The sequence below is a fragment of the Diabrotica undecimpunctata genome, chromosome 5, assembly GCF_040954645.1.
Source record: "Diabrotica undecimpunctata isolate CICGRU chromosome 5, icDiaUnde3, whole genome shotgun sequence".
Lineage (NCBI taxonomy): Eukaryota > Metazoa > Arthropoda > Insecta > Coleoptera > Chrysomelidae > Diabrotica > Diabrotica undecimpunctata.
In genome coordinates, this window is record NC_092807.1 from 23,184,416 (window position 1) to 23,202,644 (window position 18,229).

Consider the following 18,229-nt stretch of genomic DNA (forward strand, 5'->3'; position numbering starts at 1 on the left):
ATGTGCAAATTTATATCTCATGTGTGTATTTTTTATGTTTCTCTTATAAATTTATTTTTCAGCAAAAAAATTTATACATATTACTATTAGAAATGACTCTTATGCTAAATTTTGTTGAAATTCTTTGTAAAATACAGTGGTATGGGACGGGTTAAGTATTTATAATCAGTACGTTTTTATTTTGTTTTATATTTGACCGGATTTTTTGTCTGTTATATCCGAAGTCTGTTAAATAGAGGTCCGTTATATCGAGGTTTTACTGTATTTAATTAATTATACAGAGCAATTAAACAAACCTACAACGGGAAAACTTTAGAATTTCACGTGACCAGTTAATTTTGCGGGGCAGTGTAGGTTGACTATTACTTATTGTATAAGTAGTAGAAAGAATGATTGCTTTTATTAAATAATACTTTTATTTTCCTATTATCAGGTATTATTCCACTATAATACTGTAAAAATTGATAATGTTTACTTCGAAAGAGTACCAATAATAAAAATTTAGACAATGAAGGCGAAAAAAAATTCCCACAATAAATTATTACAATCAACAGTTTGGCAGTAAAAAATTTTAGTCGCTCTCACAAACATTTCAATGACAAAAACATTCACAATAGGTACCAGAAAGTAAAGAAGCTGTCAATCAAATATACGCATCAACCATATTTGCTTAAACATGTGACATTTCTCTTTTATTGGTATAAAAAACGCCACAAAAGAAAACGTGAGAAAAGTAATAGCTCTTAAACTGCTTTTAAGAGACGTAATGGATTGGAGTTGTAAAACACCTACTAGTACCGTAATTACAAGTGAAAATACAACTATTTAAAGAATAAACAGCTTTAATTATATCGCCACAGTAGCGGAACAAGCCTCGGTCAAACCACTACGTTATAAAAGTTGTAGATATTAACATTAAAACTGTAATATCATATGGGATTAAGTTTTGAGAATAGAAAGATAGCAAGCATTATTAACGAAATAGAGCAATTTTGTTACAATATTTATATTAGTGGTTCACTTAACAGCTTTTAACAACAAAAAATAATTTACGAAACAGATAGATTACCATGATTTCAAGATAATAAGCGTATATTCTACCCCGGTAAATGCATTTGAGAACACAGCCCCGATTTTGGTATTATTATCAACAAGGAATTACAACAATACGTGACAAAGTTTATTCCCGTTAATGAACGCATGATGAAGCTTCAGCTAAATGAAAAACCCTTGCATAAATCTAATACAAATGTATGCTCCAATAATTAATATCAATTCAGCCAAACAGACATCCGAACCTTAAATGAAGGATCAGACACCATAACCCTATACTCCTATAAATAGGCATATGGGAAGAAGATAACAAAACATCAAGGAGAAGAAAGAAACCGAAGTGGTCTAAAATCAAACCACTAGTGAGCCTAGGAATTAAAAACGTTCCTACAATTGACAATCTAGATGAAGTAGAGGGAAAAGTCTTAGAGCTCGAAAACATCATAAAAGAAGCACTAAGGAATAGCACTACTAAAGAAGAATATGAAATTCACATGGAAAGATTTGGAGAGATTAATCAGGAAATAAAAGAAATGATAAGTGAAAATAACAGAGCCAAAAAGAGAATCAGAAGAATAAGAAATCAAGAAGTTAAAAATAGGGCAAACCGACTGAATCGTCAAGTCAAACAGGCACTAATACAACATAGAAGCCAAAAGTACGAAAATTACGTAAAAGGAATGAAGGAAGGGAGCCAAAATATGCAAGAAATATGGAGGCTCCAAAGAACTTTAAGAAACTAGAGAAAACCCATTTCCCCACTACACGGAGAAAACGGAATCGTCTACTCTGTAGAAGAGAAAGCCGAGGTGAAAGAAACATAACTAGAAACGCACAAAGAACAAGAAGAAATAATAAATCCTACATCACCAAGAGAAATAAGTGAAGTGATCAGAAAAAGTTCACCAAAACAAGCACCTGGTCCAGACGAAATCACTAACAGAGCTTTGAAATATTGTCATTCGAAAGCAATTGTATACCTGACGAACATAACAAAAGCAATGCTAAGATACAGGCTTTTCCCAAACAGATGGAAGGAAGCCCATGTAATCATGATACCAAAGCCAAGAAAGAACTACATATTTCCACAAAATTACAGGTCGATTAGCTTACTTATAGTAATCAGTAAGATAGTAGAGCGAGTCATCCAAACCAGACTCCAATCAGAGAGAGGCAGGCTGGGGTTAATCTCAGAAGCACAATTCGGATTCAGAGCTCAACATTCCAGCGAACTACAAGTACTTAGACTTACAGAATACATAGCCGCTGGATTCAATGGCAAGCAATATACAGGAGCAGCCTTCCTGGTTATAAGCAAAGCCTTCGATAGAGTGTGGCATGCAGGACTGACATACAAAATGAGAGATTATTGATACAGCGGTGCCATTACGAAACTTATCTCCTCTTACCTAAGTGACCAGAGATTTAGGGTCCACATAGGACCAGTTCTATCTGAACATAGAATCCCGGAAGCTGGATTACCACAGGGGGCAGTGTTCTCACTCCTTCTGTATAGCATATATATAGCAGACGTTCCAAGAACACCCGGAACGCTAATAAGCCTTTATGCAGACGACACTGCAATCGCGGTAAAGCATAGGAACGTGGATATGGCTCTAAGAAATGAAAAAATACACCTGATAAAAGAATGGAGTATCCAATGGAAAATACCATTAATTCCAGAAAAGATTCAAGCGGTTATCTTCAAAAAGAGAAGAGATAACCCAGAAAAATAGTGCAATAGAAAAATAACAGTGCAAGACAGACCCATCAAATGACAAAACGAAGCTAAATACCTAGGAGTCACAATGGACCAAGGTCCGCCACATGTTAACGCAACAGTCCAGAAAACAGCAACGGTCAGAGCAGTAATAAGAGGACTCCAGGAAGAACAAACAAATTAGCAATGAAGACAAAATTAAGACTGATAAACGGTATAGTACTACCAATAATTACATACGCATCTCTAGCACGGGACACACAAGTCCCAGCAACAAAAATCGAAATCCTGCGAGAGATGATGTATATCATAGATGGAAGCACCCAAACAGCAAACATATAATAAAGTCTGGATAGCCGTAGCTCTATCAAACGAAGACACATCCTTGAGCGCCGAGTCATCGAATTGGGCGTAGTCCAGAGCAGGGACTCGAGGCCCGAGCAAGCAATACAGATTGATGATGTCACTAGAGATAGTGGGAATAATAGAGCGCCGCCTTACGCTGGCCTGCATTGTTCGGGGTAGGATTTCGCGTGAAAGGCCTTGTACCCAGGACTCCCACATGACAAGTACTTTTTCTATTAAGAGAGCCTCTATAGCACAGTAGTGTGTGCAAGTCTCTCAGGCTGGGTTAGACTATTGCTTTTTAGGGTGCTGGAGTTGTAAAATTCTACGCGGAAGCAGGAAGGAAAAATAATCATGGGAGACTTTGTCAAAGTCGGCCGAGGAAACACAGCAACATTGGGTTAGGAAAAAGAAACGGGAGGTGTGATATACTAGTCCAGTACTAATAGGAGAAAGAAATGGTTATAATGAGCACATACTACGACTTGCCAACAGGAAGATGGTATACGTGGACTTCTCCCAAACATATAAAAAAAATACAATGACACCAACTAGATTTCATAATGATAAATAAAATGTTTAAAAACACAAAGTACAAAAACCTATTTAAACGCAGATGCAAATACGGACAGTAATCTATTGCTGACAAACAACAGCATAAAACTCAGAAAACCAAAGGAAAAGGTTAAAACCGCCAAAATAAACATAAAAAAATAAAAGACGACAATTACAAACAACACCTAAATACGGCAACAAATGAAGTAACTGAAAGAGGCGTGAAATGAAGTGCAAGAATAACTAAAAACTGGATAACACCGCAAATAGAAAAATAAACATGGAAAATATAAAACACTTAATAAAATAACATATGAAATAAGGCTAAGAAAAACTGGGTGGAAGAGGAATGCCAGGAACTGGAAGAACTCAGAAATCCACGTGACACCTAAACCTACATAAAATACTGTAATAACTTACAGGCAACAGCACACAAAGAAGAACACACTCATCACAAGAGATAAAAATGGAGGAATAATTACAGAAGGCAACAAAATAAAGGAAGTATGGAAACAATATATAATGCAACTATTACATGAAGAGAGAGAAAATGAACAAGATATCAGTAAGGAAGAAAACTATCTACAAATTTTACACTCAGAAGTAAAGCATGTCACATACAGATAGCGAAACCAGCAAAGGCACCCGGCCCAGATGAAATTCCAGTTGAATTATTAAAGGTCTTGTAAAGGTGATTGTAATATAGAGATACTCACCACGTATCTGAAGAAGGCAACCTCCTGGGGAAATGGATCAATATTTATACCTCTAGCAAAAAATAACAATTTCAGATCATGTAATGACCATGGATTGATAAGCCTTATGTGCCACACTGTAATAATTACTAAACATAGTTGTTTAAAACAGAATATACTAAGGAGGTTATTTTAATTTGTTGATGTTTGTTAATTGGCGTTTTGTTATATCAATTGGACAGGTGTCTTGCTTGGCCCCAATATTGTAGGCAAATAGCCCAGTTTTTGAGTTAAAAGTTCTGAGGGTGGTAAATTCACCCTTGCATTGATATCATATTCTGATTGTTGGTGTTTGTATGATGTATAAGTATAGATGATGAGTTTCTGACCTTTTATTTATCATTTAATGTTGGTTTGTTATGTTGCTGACTTCTTTTAGTGTTACCTGTAACCAGAGCTTGATACATTCTGTTGATGGGTTTGCTACACGTTTTACTTCATTAAGTAAGATGAGGGCTGCTTCTTTGATTTCTCTTTTTGATGTATGTTTCATGCTAGTTTACCCTGATACTTAGAGGTCTTGCTGTTTCTCCCACATAAAAATAGTTCATTCAAAGATATTTTATAGATGCAGTTGATTGATCTCTGCTGTGTGCTGTTTGTTTTGGTTTTGGACAGAATAGATCTCAGTTGGTGTAAGTTAATATTCTGAAGACTTTGGTAGCATATTCTATATCCTCATTTGTGATTAAACCATCCAGAAAAGGTAGTGAGTCGCTTTTTCTATGTTGAATTTGATTAATTCTTCTTTACTGTTGATGTTCATCAGTAATTTATTCAAAGCTTCTGGTCCGTGAGGCCGACTGGAGAACACATCCACTTCATATCTCCACAAAGCTGTGGATTTTTGATCATGTTTGTGAATAAAGTTTTGTTCAAATTCCTGTATGAAAATATCTGCTAATATTGGAGATAGTGAAGTTTTGTTCAAATTCCTGTATGAAAATATCTGCTAATATTGGAGATAGTGAAGAATCCATGGCTAATTCAAAATCTTGTTTATAAAAATAATTATATTGTCTATTCTATACAGTGTTAATAGCTCCATTATTGCTGAAATATTCAGTGTGGTTTTTTTTTTCAATGTATCACCCATGTCTAATTTGTTTCTTATTATTTTTAACGATTATTCCAAAGACATACTGGTGAAAACGTTGGTAATATCAAAAGTGACTAGCATCTTGAGATAATCTATTTCTGCTAGTTTTTACAGGAAATGCCGTGAATCCACGTAGGCTCTCATAAGCCCTAAGCTGGAGTGTAGGCTAGTGTGGGAATATAACAGTGTTAAACTGGTATGTTCGTATCTTATTAGAACGCTACTGTTTGTTTATATTGTTTAATTATATTCAACAATATTCAAGAAATTAGAAAGCAATATTCTTGATAAATTAATTTAATTATGTGGCGGTATAAAATGGAATAACAGCTATCTTAATTTGTGTGGAAATAGGATATTTAAACTACACAAATAGACAAACTGATATATTTTGAATAGAATGGCGCGGTAGAGAAATCTTGCTGTCCTTAATTATTATAAAATCTGACGGTATGGTTTGCTTATCTTCCATCGTAAGTTATATAAAATAACATTGTTCTAAAGCTATTTTCTTGTGGTCTCTTAATGCAATTTACTATTTTTTATTAGCAATAAGAATAATACAATTTTACTTTAAAATAAGTGTATTGGAAGTTCCGATTTCTACTTCGGAAATCGTTTTCAAAATAAATTAGGTATTTTATAATTATAAGTCCACACGTCTGACTTTTGCGGCGTGCAAGAGCTCGCCAGTGTTATTTATACCTGTCCAGTTCTTTATATTCCGTAGCCACGACATTTGCTTGGGACCTACTCCTCTCTTGACCTCAATCTTTCCTTGGATAATTAGTTGAGGGATTGGTATTTTTTTCATCTCAGGATATGGCTCAGATATCCAATTTTTCGCACCCTGATCAAGTTGAGTAATTCTCTCTCAGCAGTTGCCCTTCTTAAGACTTCCTCGATTCTCACCCTATCTGTCCATGGTATGCCGAACATTCTTCGCAAGGTCCACATTTCGAAGGTCTCCAACTTGTTAATGGAGGATATTTTTAACGGCCATGTCTGCAGCCGTATAATAATATGGACCATACCATTTAATCATCCTGTAGCGGAGATTTAAGGAAAGATTGCGGTTACAAGTGGCGGTTACAATTTGCGGTACTCAGCTAGGAATTAAAATCTTTTACACACTTTAAAAAACTTCCCCTTTTCCATCTTTTGATTTGTCATAAGTGTGTACAAACACATCAGTCTTTTAATTTTTTCATTGTATGTATTGAAAGTATTTTGTTAAAAATTTCCTAGTGATCTTCATAAATATTTCCTAAAACCTACCATTTAAGTTTCTTAAGTGAACAAATCAATTTTTTAATATTAAAAATTATATATGTTACACAGTGGAGGGTACAAGAACTTTGGAAAGGCTAAGGTGGGACATGGCACAAAAATGGCTGAGAAACACTTTTTATTATAAATTTTATTACTAAAAAAATTGCTGTTTTAAAACGATTATAAACTTTGTCGTTCTAGCATAACTTATTGCGACATTTTATCCAATTCTGTTACTATATGGACTTACAATTCTGGACTATTTAAAAACTTACGACCCAAAAAACTATTCTAACGAAACTAGTAGACTAGCAAATGTAGCTAGATGTCTCATAGTTATTACTTTTTGGCTTTGTAGACGTATGTAAGACCATACTCGAGAGTTTACTCATAGATCTGATATAGAAGATCCATAACACTATTAATATTGACTTAAAGGCACGTTTACACGTATCCAGTAGCTGGCTCCAGTCTGAATGTCATGCCAGTGCTTGACTAGGACAGTGCTGGACAGGCATGTTTACACGTATCTAATAGCTGGTGCCAGTCTCACTGACACGCCAGTTCCTACTTGGTGAAGTGTCTTTACACGCGTCTACAATTGCTGGCGCGGGGTTAAAGAGGACGCGGACGAGGGCCACTGGCATGAAAAATAGAGTAGCTTTCTATTCGAAATATCGCTAGAAGAAAGCTACTATGCCAGCGCTGTCGTGTCAGTGCTACTGGCGCTAGTTACTGGATACGCGTAAACCTGCCTTAAAGCTTTTGAAGTGATTACTTTATAGGCAGCACTTTCTTGGGATTCTATCTAGTGATTCACAGCTATTAGTTACCTACGCCAGAGCATGAAAGCACTATCTTAATATATACACAATTTACAGCAAGAACATTTTAATATAAAAAAATCTATAAATATAAAATATAACACAAAAACATACGCGAAATATATTTATGGGCTACAATAAAATATAAACAACATGCGAAGCAAATTAAAGGCCAACAGTTCTACACAAATAAAAAAAGAGGATTTGCAAAATTGCTAATGGTGAAAAAACATCGACACACGACCTTACTTACTGTAGGGGGACAACAAGGAACGTTGTTTACGAGAACACACACATGAAGACATGTATAAGTCTGAAATATTAAAAATCGTTTTAGTTAAATGATAATAAATAATGATATAGGTAAACAAATTAACACAAAATACGAGCAATAATTTCTGTAGAACTATTAAATACATAATTATATTATAACGTAACACTCAAATAATTCAGAAAAATTGTATCACTACAAAATTAACCAAAATTTGCCGTACTGTCAATTTACGTTGACACTTGTCAAAAGTCGTATAATTTTTACCACAATTAGTACACAACTATTTATCACCAGGTTGGACAATTACCTGAAGGTAAACATTTTGCATGATCAAGACATCTCTTGAGGCTATTAATAGAAAAAAAACCGTGTTGGTTCACCATAAATAGTAAATTATCTCAACGAGAACTTCATATGTAACTAAGACGGGAAAGAAAATAAATCAGGACTTCAATGTCATAAAAGGAGCAAATATTTCAACTATAGTCAAGTTAGGTTTTCTAAAATTGCAAACTGTTACACCGTTGTGCGCCAAAATCATTTTTCGAGTGAACAAAGAGTTATCGATGAGCCTATGTTTATAGGTCATAGATAACATACGTCATAGGTGTAACAATTGATGATAACATCCAGATTCAAAGATATCTGACTGTTTTTATTAGGTTTAGTACTCGTTATTACGCCAGAATCCCAAAAACTTTCCCCTTCTTCTTTTTCTTAACCATCTATCGACATTTTTGGACATAGGCCTCTCCTAACTCCTCCATCAATCTCATCTCAGCTGTAGTCTTCCACTTGATCGCTTACCTTTGTAGGGTTTCCAATGTTGTATGGTGGCGTTACAACGTTGGACCTTTTAACCAACAGTGCAACCTACGAAGCTCCATTTGAGTTTGGAATTTTTTTTTCGATAACCTCGACTTTTGTTTTTGACCTTACTCAGTTGACCCTTTTCCCATCTGATAGTCGTATACCTAGCATCGCGTTTGTGGCTAATTTGTTCATATTTGGCTTTGTTAGGATCCAGGTTTAACATCCATATGTCATGATAGGAACGATGCACTGGTTGAACACCTTGTTCCTCAAGTATTGAGGTATTTTGCGGTTCTTAAGTATCCAACTGAGTTTTCCAAATTCTGACCATGCTAGTCGTACTCTTCTAGTGATTGGTTTTTGTTCATTAAGTTTCAAAATTTGGCCTAGGTAGATATATTCTTGGACTTCTATCTCATTGTCGTTACTAGTTAGATGTCTAGGGTCGTCTGTGTTTGTCATTGTTTTTGTTTTTGCCATATTCATTTTTAGACCGACATATTGGGAGCTGCCTGTGAGTTATGTCACCAGTTTGTAATTCCTCGAATGTGCTCGCCATAATCACGATGTCATCAGCGAATCTCACACAAATCCTGGCTAAGAAAAAATATCCACGTCAATAGAAGATTAGGGAAATTAGAATATAAAAAGCAGATAACATGAAAATATATGTATTTGAACACATTCTTATAAAAAAATACGTAATATCCATTCATTTCTCTAAAAAATCTCTTTAAAATCTCAAATTTTTGTCATTTCTAGTCCTCCATAATGCTAACAAATGCCTTGTTGCCAAAACGTTTGAAATTTAAGAATAAATGCAGTTTAGCCGTGCTATCGTCATCTTTATGTCAAGCACAAGACAATTATGTTTCTAGTGCAGCAGCCAGTGTAATATTGGCAGGTTTGCTACTCCTGTGTAGTATGGGTAGCTTTTAGTACTAATTTCTTAACTAGATCCTTCTATATTTTTGTCCTTTATTAATCCCTGCATCTCTCTCCATATTTTATTCTCCCTCTCTAGCACTACTTTGTTTTGTTCGTATTGAGATCCAGCATATATTCTCGACTTATATCTGATATGCGCGACATTATTGCTTGTAAACCATCTAGGCTATCTGCAAAAACTACTGCGTCGTCAACATATCTAATGTTGCTTAGTCGCACTCCGTTAACTAAGACGCTTTCCTGTAGTTGTCTCAGTGCTTGCTGGAAGATACGCTCCGAGTACATGTTAAATAGCACTGGAGACAGTTTGCATCCTTGTCTCACTCCTCTATCTATGGAGATTGTCTCTGTCAACTGGTCATCCACTTTAATGCTGGTAGTTTGGTTGTAATATAAATTATATATAATTCGAAAGTCTGTATCATCCAAGCCCGCTACTTTCAAGATGGATATGAGCTTGTCATGTTTTACTCCATCAAATGCCTTTTTGTAGTCCATAAAATATATACATCACAGTTGACATCCCTGTACCTCTGTTCTTCACATTTTTTATACATTCTGTTATGTATCACTTTTAAAAACGTTTTAGTAAGTGGCTCATTAGACTAATTATTCTAAAGTCTTCGCATATTTTTGCATTTAATTTTTTTAGCATAGTTACGAAGGTCGACTTTAACTAGCTTTGGGAAAATTTCCAGTTTATATATATATATATATATATATATATATATTGTTAAATATAGTCGTTATCTATTTTATTCCTTGTTCGTCCATATGTTTCAGGAATTCTGTATAAAATTTGTCAGGCCCTACAGCTTTACCATCTTTAGTTTTTCTAATAGCTGCCGTGACTTCTTCAATGGTAATCGGGGGTCCTGTTTGGCATTATATGTCTTCAATGGTAATCTGCCTTTCACCTGCAAATGTTACTTCTACATATTTCTTCCAAGTATCTATGTCTCTCTTGCACACTTAGTAGTAGATTACCTTGGTTGTCTGCCAAACATCCAACGCTTCTAGGCTTGTATAAGGCTGCAGCTTCTTTAGCTTTTTTGTGCATATTTAATGAATCGTGTTTCTGTTGTAATAGCTGTAATTCTGATTGCTTTTTTGATCTCTTTGTCTATTCTTTTGTATAATGTCTTGTCCTGATCTTTGACCTTTCGCCTCTCTTCCATCATATCTAGAATGTCATTTGACATCCATGATTGCCAGGTATAGAATTAGTCATACCTACCGTTTACTCTACCGTTTGAGCTATCTGGCTCTGCTTTTGGTAAAACCATATAAAAATATTAGATCGAAATAAACTACTTTGTTTTTAGTGCTGGTAAAGAGATAAAAGAATATCTCCTCCTCCTTAAAAGGGGAGGAGATAACTGATGCTCGGCTAATGGATTAAATCCACAGCCAAAGAAAACGACAAAACACACACACCTATATTGCAGACCGAAAATTGAATAGACCATAGCCAAAAATGCCTGTAATATCGTGCTTACTGAAAATTGTCATTAAAAAACGATAATATTTTTTCATCTTCTTCATTTTATAAAACATAACATATAACATAATAAAGATACTATTTGTTTCTAGAATTAGCATGGCCACTTTCAATATATCATCGTAAAATACTTATCTTATACATGTCGTACAAGACAACAAGAGCTTTATGATATATTAACACTTTGATAAAAATGCCAGATAAGCTTTGTTACAGTGACTAGTTAATAGAAACATCGAACGGTTTTTTATCTGGCTGAAGATCAACCAAAGTAGTAGGTTAACGCAGTCTAACGATGACAGTATATCTAATTAAGGAAATTGAGATTGCATGAAATGAGAATCGGTTACGCCCTCTTTGGATTGTATTAATCAAAATACAAATGGTGCTATTTAGATATTATTAAGTAAACATCTCGTTATTTTAAATTATCAGAAGAAATTGTGAAAATTTCTAATAAATTGATTAATACACTCGCGATCATAAAATCCGGGTCACCTTGAAAATTTCAAGTTTCTTGAATATTTTTGCCTCTGGTGCAGTAATAACCTTTTTTTTGGGCTGATTTGTCATCAATGTTTGTTTTGAAAGAAAAAAAAAAACGATTTTTATTGTTTTTATTACAAAAGCAGAAAAAAAAACCAAATTGTTGATAAAACAGACATACGAAAAAAATGGAAAATACAGAACGTGGTAAAATATCAGCAAAATTTCAATGACTACTATCGTGTAGTGCCTCCACTTGCTCTAATAACCTCTTGCAGACGACTGGGATACTCTCAATTTTTCTCCGGATTACATGTTGTGGTATGTTATTCCAATCTCTCACTAACAGATCCTTAAGCTCCTGTGCGTTGTTAGGAGGAGAGGTTAGGGGTTGAATACGTTTTTTCAAATCGTCCTAGAGATGTTCGATGGGATTCACGTCCGGAGACCTAGCTGGCCAGGGTGCCTCGTAATTCCAACCTGTCCAAGTATTGCATACTGATCGTGGCAACGTGCGTTCGCGCGTTGTTCTGCATAAAAACGACATCTTCTCCAAGCCCTGCCATGGTATGCATAACATGTTCTTCCAGAATCTCCGTAATGTCTCTTCGTGCAGTTAAGGACCCATTTTCGATAAAGAGTAATTCTGTGCGGAAGTCGGAAAATACACCTCCCCAAGCCATGTCTGAGCCTCCACCAAATGGCATTCTTGGAGAAATGCAAGCTTGTGAAAATCTTTCACCGGTTCTCCTCCAAACTCTTACACGTCCATCGGATCCAGTTAGACAGAAACGGGATTCATCTGAAAATAACTCTTTGCTCCAATCGTTAATTCCCCAATGTGCGTATTGTTGAGCAAAAGCTAGTCGGGCAACTCGATGCGCCAGGCGAAGTGCCGGTTCTGTATTCATTACCCGAGAAGATAGTCCAAAAGAACAAAGTCTTCTCCTGACTGTTGCAACGTTAACATTGCGATTTCGTACTTCCTGTAGACGATTTCGATGCATAATCGCAGTTGAGGTCCGGTTTCGTAAAGCCTGAAACACAAGAAAACGGTTATCTCGTGCCGTGGTCGTTCTTCTTCGTCCAGAGACAGGTCGTCTGGATAGCAAACCCGTCTCCTGAAAGCGTTGAAGCACTCGTTGAACTGTAGAAAGGCTTACACCAACAGTTCTTGCGACTTGCCGTTGAGTGTGACCGTCTTTCACAAGCACAACAATTTGTGCCGTTTCAACAACAGTCAAGGGCATTTTTGGCAAAAAATAAACAATAATAAACACTAATAATGGTACTAATAAACATTAATAGTGGTACTAATAAACACTAATGGTGGCAATAATAATGGTTTGTTCGTTGCGTTTGAACAGAAAGTCGAAGCACAATTGAGACATTTAAAACAAGCGGCAGTTATACCGTTCATTTTGGGAAGTGTGCACTTTTCCGCGAAATCGGCACTATTGGAATTCTTTGTTGCAAAGAAACCACTAAGCCAACAACAATTCTCAGAAAGATGCATTAGTTTGTATTTGTTTTATTATTATTTACGAAAAAGCCCGTTAAAAATGAAATATCGGTGATTTTCAAGGTGACCCGGATTTTATGATCGCGAGGGTATCATCTTCATTTCAGTTTCATTAATTAAACTCTTTCTTAAGCTTTCTAAATATCACGTTTTTTTCAGTCTTATTGACTACACATCCCAATAAAATGAAAACAAAGTTTTGGGGTTGGAGAATTAATAACGAATTTTAAATGACGAAAAACGATAACGAAAAAATGTCTTTTTTTCGTAGCGGACATAGTTTTTTTTTGGATCGACTATATAATTTTCGTAAAAGTAAAAATATTTTTACAGTTCAAAATCAAGTTTTTTCAGTCAAAAGCAAATTCAAATTACCTTGTCTTATGTACAGCTGGTTCCTAAAAAAACTGATACGACTCTTAAAGCGTATTTTGTAGAAAATTGAGCAGTGTATTTTGAAGGATAAATACTTAGTATTTACATACTGTCACTGCCAAACCTTAAAATTTGTCAGATAATTTATTCTGTTCAATCTCAAAAAATGGCGCCACATGCTAGCAAAGAACTGCAACTATGTCACAGTTTCCGGGAAGAAACACAACAACTTGGCTCAGAATTAAAGCATAGTGTCTTAGGTACCGAACTGCAGCAAAAAAACAAGCTGTTACACCACAACAGAAGCAATCAAGACTTATATTTGCTTTAAACCATGAGCTACAAAATCAAGATTTTTGGGACAGGGTAATATTTGCAGATGAGAAAATTTTTCAATCTTCTAATAAGGACAAAATTGGGGTATATAGACATGCTTTTGGTGAGATTAGAAGAGAATTCTTTTGAAGATGCGAAAACTGCAAGAATTATGTCACAGTTTCCGGGACGAAAGACAACTTGGCTCAGAATTAAAGCATCGCGTCTTAGGTACCGAACTGCAGCAAAAAAACAACCTGTTACACCACAACAGAAGCAATCAAGACCTATATTTGCTTTAAACCATCAGCTACAAAATCAAGATTTTTGGGACAGGGTAATATTTGCAGATGAGAAAATTTTCAGGACATATTTACAGAGGAGAAAAATACAACTTCCTACGCCTTATAATGGAAGCGAAAGTGGAAGGAAGAAGAGGTCCAGGAAGAAGAAAATGCTCCTGGTTGAAGAATGTAAGAGACTGGACAGGCATGGACACACATTGGATACTAAGAACAGCTCAAGATAAAGAGCAATTTGCTGTAGTTATAGCCAACCTTCAGTAATGGAGAAGGCACCTTAAGAAGAAGAGAAAATTTTTCAATCTTCTAATAAGGACAAAATTGGGGTATACAGACCAGATAATAATAGATTTAATCCTCTATATGTTGAGGAGTAAAGCAAGGCTGTGTGCTCTCGCCGACTCTTTTCAATATATACTCTGAGGAAATTTTTACTGAAGCCTAGAGATGGGAATCCGAGTGAGCGGTGAATACATCAATAATATCCGCTACGCCGATAACACTGTGTTACTAGCAACCAGCCTAAATAATCTACAAGCCTTAATAGACCGAGTGAGAACTGTGAGCGTAACATACGGATTAGACCTTAATATTAAGAAAACTAAATTCATGGTTGTCAGCCGTGCAAATTTAGATCCCGGGGCACTAATGGCAGGTAGCGAAGAGATCCAGAAAGTCGACAGATTCACTTACCTCGGAACTATCCTCAACTCGCAATGGGACTACGCTCAAGAGATTAGATCCAGAATTGAAATGGCACGGTCTACATTTATCAAGTTGAGATCCTTGCTGTGCTGCAGTGATCTCAGTTTGGGAATCAAGATGCGGATAGTGAGGTGCTATCTTCTTCCAGTGTTACTATATGGATTTGAAGGCTGGACACTGACGCAAGCTACTGAAAAGCGGATTGAAGCCTTCGAGATCTTAATCTACAGGAGGATACTAAAATTATCGTATGTGGACCATGTCACCAACGGTGAGGTCCTACAGCGCATGACAAAGAAAAAGAAGTGCTTAATTTAGTGAAACAACGTAAGCTTGAGTACGTGCCGGACCGGATAAGGCACTGAAGAAGAAGAAGAAGAAGAAGAAGAAGATATGTGATAGATATCGAGCAGCTGGTCATTTTAGCGCCAATGTTTGGGGATGGATTTCATCTAGAGGAATTTGAATGTTATGGCGTATTATTGGCAGGTTTGTTGGGCAGACGTATCTGAATATTCTAGAAAACATCATGTTTCCCAGTGCACAACAGTTGTATCCAGAACACAATTTTATACTCCAACAAGATAATTGTCCTGTTCACACTGCAAATATAATAAACCAGTGGCTCCAGAATAACAACATCGAAATCTTACTATGGCCCAGCTACTGTCCAGATTAAACCCAATCGAGAATGTGTGGAGGGTTATTATAAAACGATTATATCAGCGTAATTTTATACCTCAAAATGCTGAAGAGCTGTGGCACGGTATACAACAGGTTTGGGAAGAGTTCTCTGAAGAAGACAATTTCATAGTTCCTTTCACGCAGATGGACCAAAGACTACGAGCTGCTATCAATGCTGATGGAGATATTACAAAATATTAATTTTATTTTTACATACCTAAATTTAATTTCGTTTTGGTCTTCCAGACCCTCGCTTTCTTTCGAGAGTTTCTTGTTCCCTTCATTTTTTATTAGTAGAAAAACTGTGGTTCTGCTTATGTTAAAATGTTTTGCTGCCGCTGATAGTGACCAGTTATCTTTTAATTTGGTTACAATTCTTTCTTTAATATATTGTTGAGTTATAGCGTTTTTTTTTATTCGTTAATAATAATAAAAATATGCTTAAGGCACTAAACACCTAAGCATCTTACGCGCTTAGCTAGTCATTTAATATTGTTATGTGGACAAAAACGGATATAGAAAATCTTCAGCGAAAAGTGCGAACATACCTCACAAAGGCACAAAAACACCATCCTCGAAGTGCAGTAGAACGAACGACATTACTGCGGTATTTGGGAGGACGAGGACTTGTGGATATAAGTGAGCAATAAGAAAAACAGATTACTAATTTAAGAATTTATTTTCAGGTGCAGGCTGAAACATCTACTTTACATCGCGCGATTTGTGCAGTAGATGATACAACACCGATCAAACTGAGGGAACCAGAAATGCGCATAAACCATCTTACTAAGGACAAAAAAATGCGCACCTGGATGGGTAAACCTCTGCGACATCCCAATGAGGTCAGTCAAGACCATGTCGACAATATGGCGTCGAACTATTGGCTGACATCAGGAAAGATGTTTCCTGAAACAAAAGGTTCACTACTGGCCATTCAGGATTAGGTTATACCAACCAAAAATTACCTGAAATATATCGTCAAAGACCCTCAGGTCCAAAATGACAAATGCCAATATGGATGTCAAGAATATAAGGAACAGCATGACCCAGTAGGAAAGATCCTTCATCAAGTATTAGCTATCAAACTGGGACTTCTTCAAACAAACCATCTTCCATATTATCAATACGTTCCTGAGAGTATACTTGAGAATGCCAACTACAAGCTATACTGGGATCGCACTGTATTCACAGACCAAACTATAGCACAGAATAGACCAGATCTCATACTAGACTATACTAAAGAGACAAATAACATTAATTCATGTGGCGATACCCAACAAAAATAATCTTTGTGTTAAACAGAACGAAAAAATCGCCAAGTACAGGGATCTGGAAATTCAAATACGAAGACAGTGGAGACTGGAAAGTACCCAGACAATATCTATTATTCTCTCTACTACTGGAGCCATACCAAAGAACCTCCTAGAAAACATAAAAAAGCTAGGTCTGAATGAACATCTCTCCTAGACCATGCAGAAAGCTGTACTACTCTCAACGTCTAGATGTGTACGAAAATTTTTGGGAGATACCAAGTCACCTAGGGCTCGATAACACGGAAAGAGTCCCACCAGAGCTCAATCCTTTTGATACCGTATTCACGAATTCAAAATAATATCAAAATTTAGACCTTAATAATTATTACAATTTATGAATTAACGTACGTAATCAATTGTTTGTCGTTTTTTTGTTTATTTTATTATTTGTCTGTCATAATAAATATAGTATAATGTCAGACCAATCAAATACACTGTTCAAAATGATCAAATCTTACTAAGAGTCGTATCAGTTTTGTTAGGAACCAGCTGTACTAAGAAATCTCCATGGTCTTAAAACCCAAATTTCCCAAACCTGCCAAAACCTCACAACTGTGGTTTTGAAGTAGATCTGAGAAGCCTCCAACGTTTTAGTTAAGAAGGGGTGCATGATCCCTGAACCTATGTAAGTAGACTTCCGAATTACTTGCCTCTATACTAAAATAAAAGAATCTATACATCCAGGTACAAATTTTCCACATTATCGTAAAAGATAAAGATATATTATCTTTTTTCTCGAGACTATTTCGTTAGACTATTTTTAACTGATACAACGTCATAGCAACGCCACTTTTCCTACTGACACAACTCCTTTCTGCCCGTGATTTCTCAGTGACAAAATTATGACAGATCCGTCACGAAGTTGTCTGGTAATTCTATTGTTGTCAATTTGACAAACGTCATTGAGGCGTATTCAATTTTGGACAGATATAATAAATCCAGGCGAAAAATCAAGATTTGAATGTCAGTCAGGTGAAGAAATCAAAAAATTGGTTTCGGAAAATGTCCCATTGAACACGCGGATGTCCATTTGGACCCAATTTTCGGAGTTGCTATGGGTGAGAAAAGGCTAGAGCAAATTTCAACAAAATGAGAAAAGTTCTATGTACCAGGGATTTAAAACTGGAACTAAGAGTTAGGTTGCCGAGGTGCTATGTTTTTTCGACTTTATTTTATGGAATGGAATCTTGGACCTTGAATGCGACATCAATGAAAAAACTGGAATCATTTGAGCTGTGGGTGTACAGAAGAATTCTGAAAATATCATGGACAGAACACGTCACAAACAAAGAGGTTCTGGGAAGGATGAACAACGAAAAGGAAATTTTAAATTCAATAAAAACAAGAAAATTAGAAATATCTCGGACA

The 18,229-nt window shown here is 35.9% G+C and overlaps 1 protein-coding gene across 31 annotated transcripts in view; it reads right to left on the bottom strand.

The window, feature by feature from the left end:
• Positions 1-18,229, bottom strand: part of shot (dystonin-like protein short stop) — a 733,882-nt gene that overhangs the window by 322,653 nt on the left and 393,000 nt on the right. For 23 of the 31 annotated variants that reach the window (XM_072531664.1, XM_072531657.1, XM_072531661.1 and 20 more), the window contains exon 4: positions 7,877-7,936. The exons of the other annotated variants lie outside the window; for them this stretch is intronic. In XM_072531664.1, coding sequence (XP_072387765.1) covers positions 7,877-7,936 — 60 coding nt within the window. The remainder of the gene's footprint in view (positions 1-7,876; positions 7,937-18,229) is intronic. 31 annotated transcript variants of the gene reach the window in all.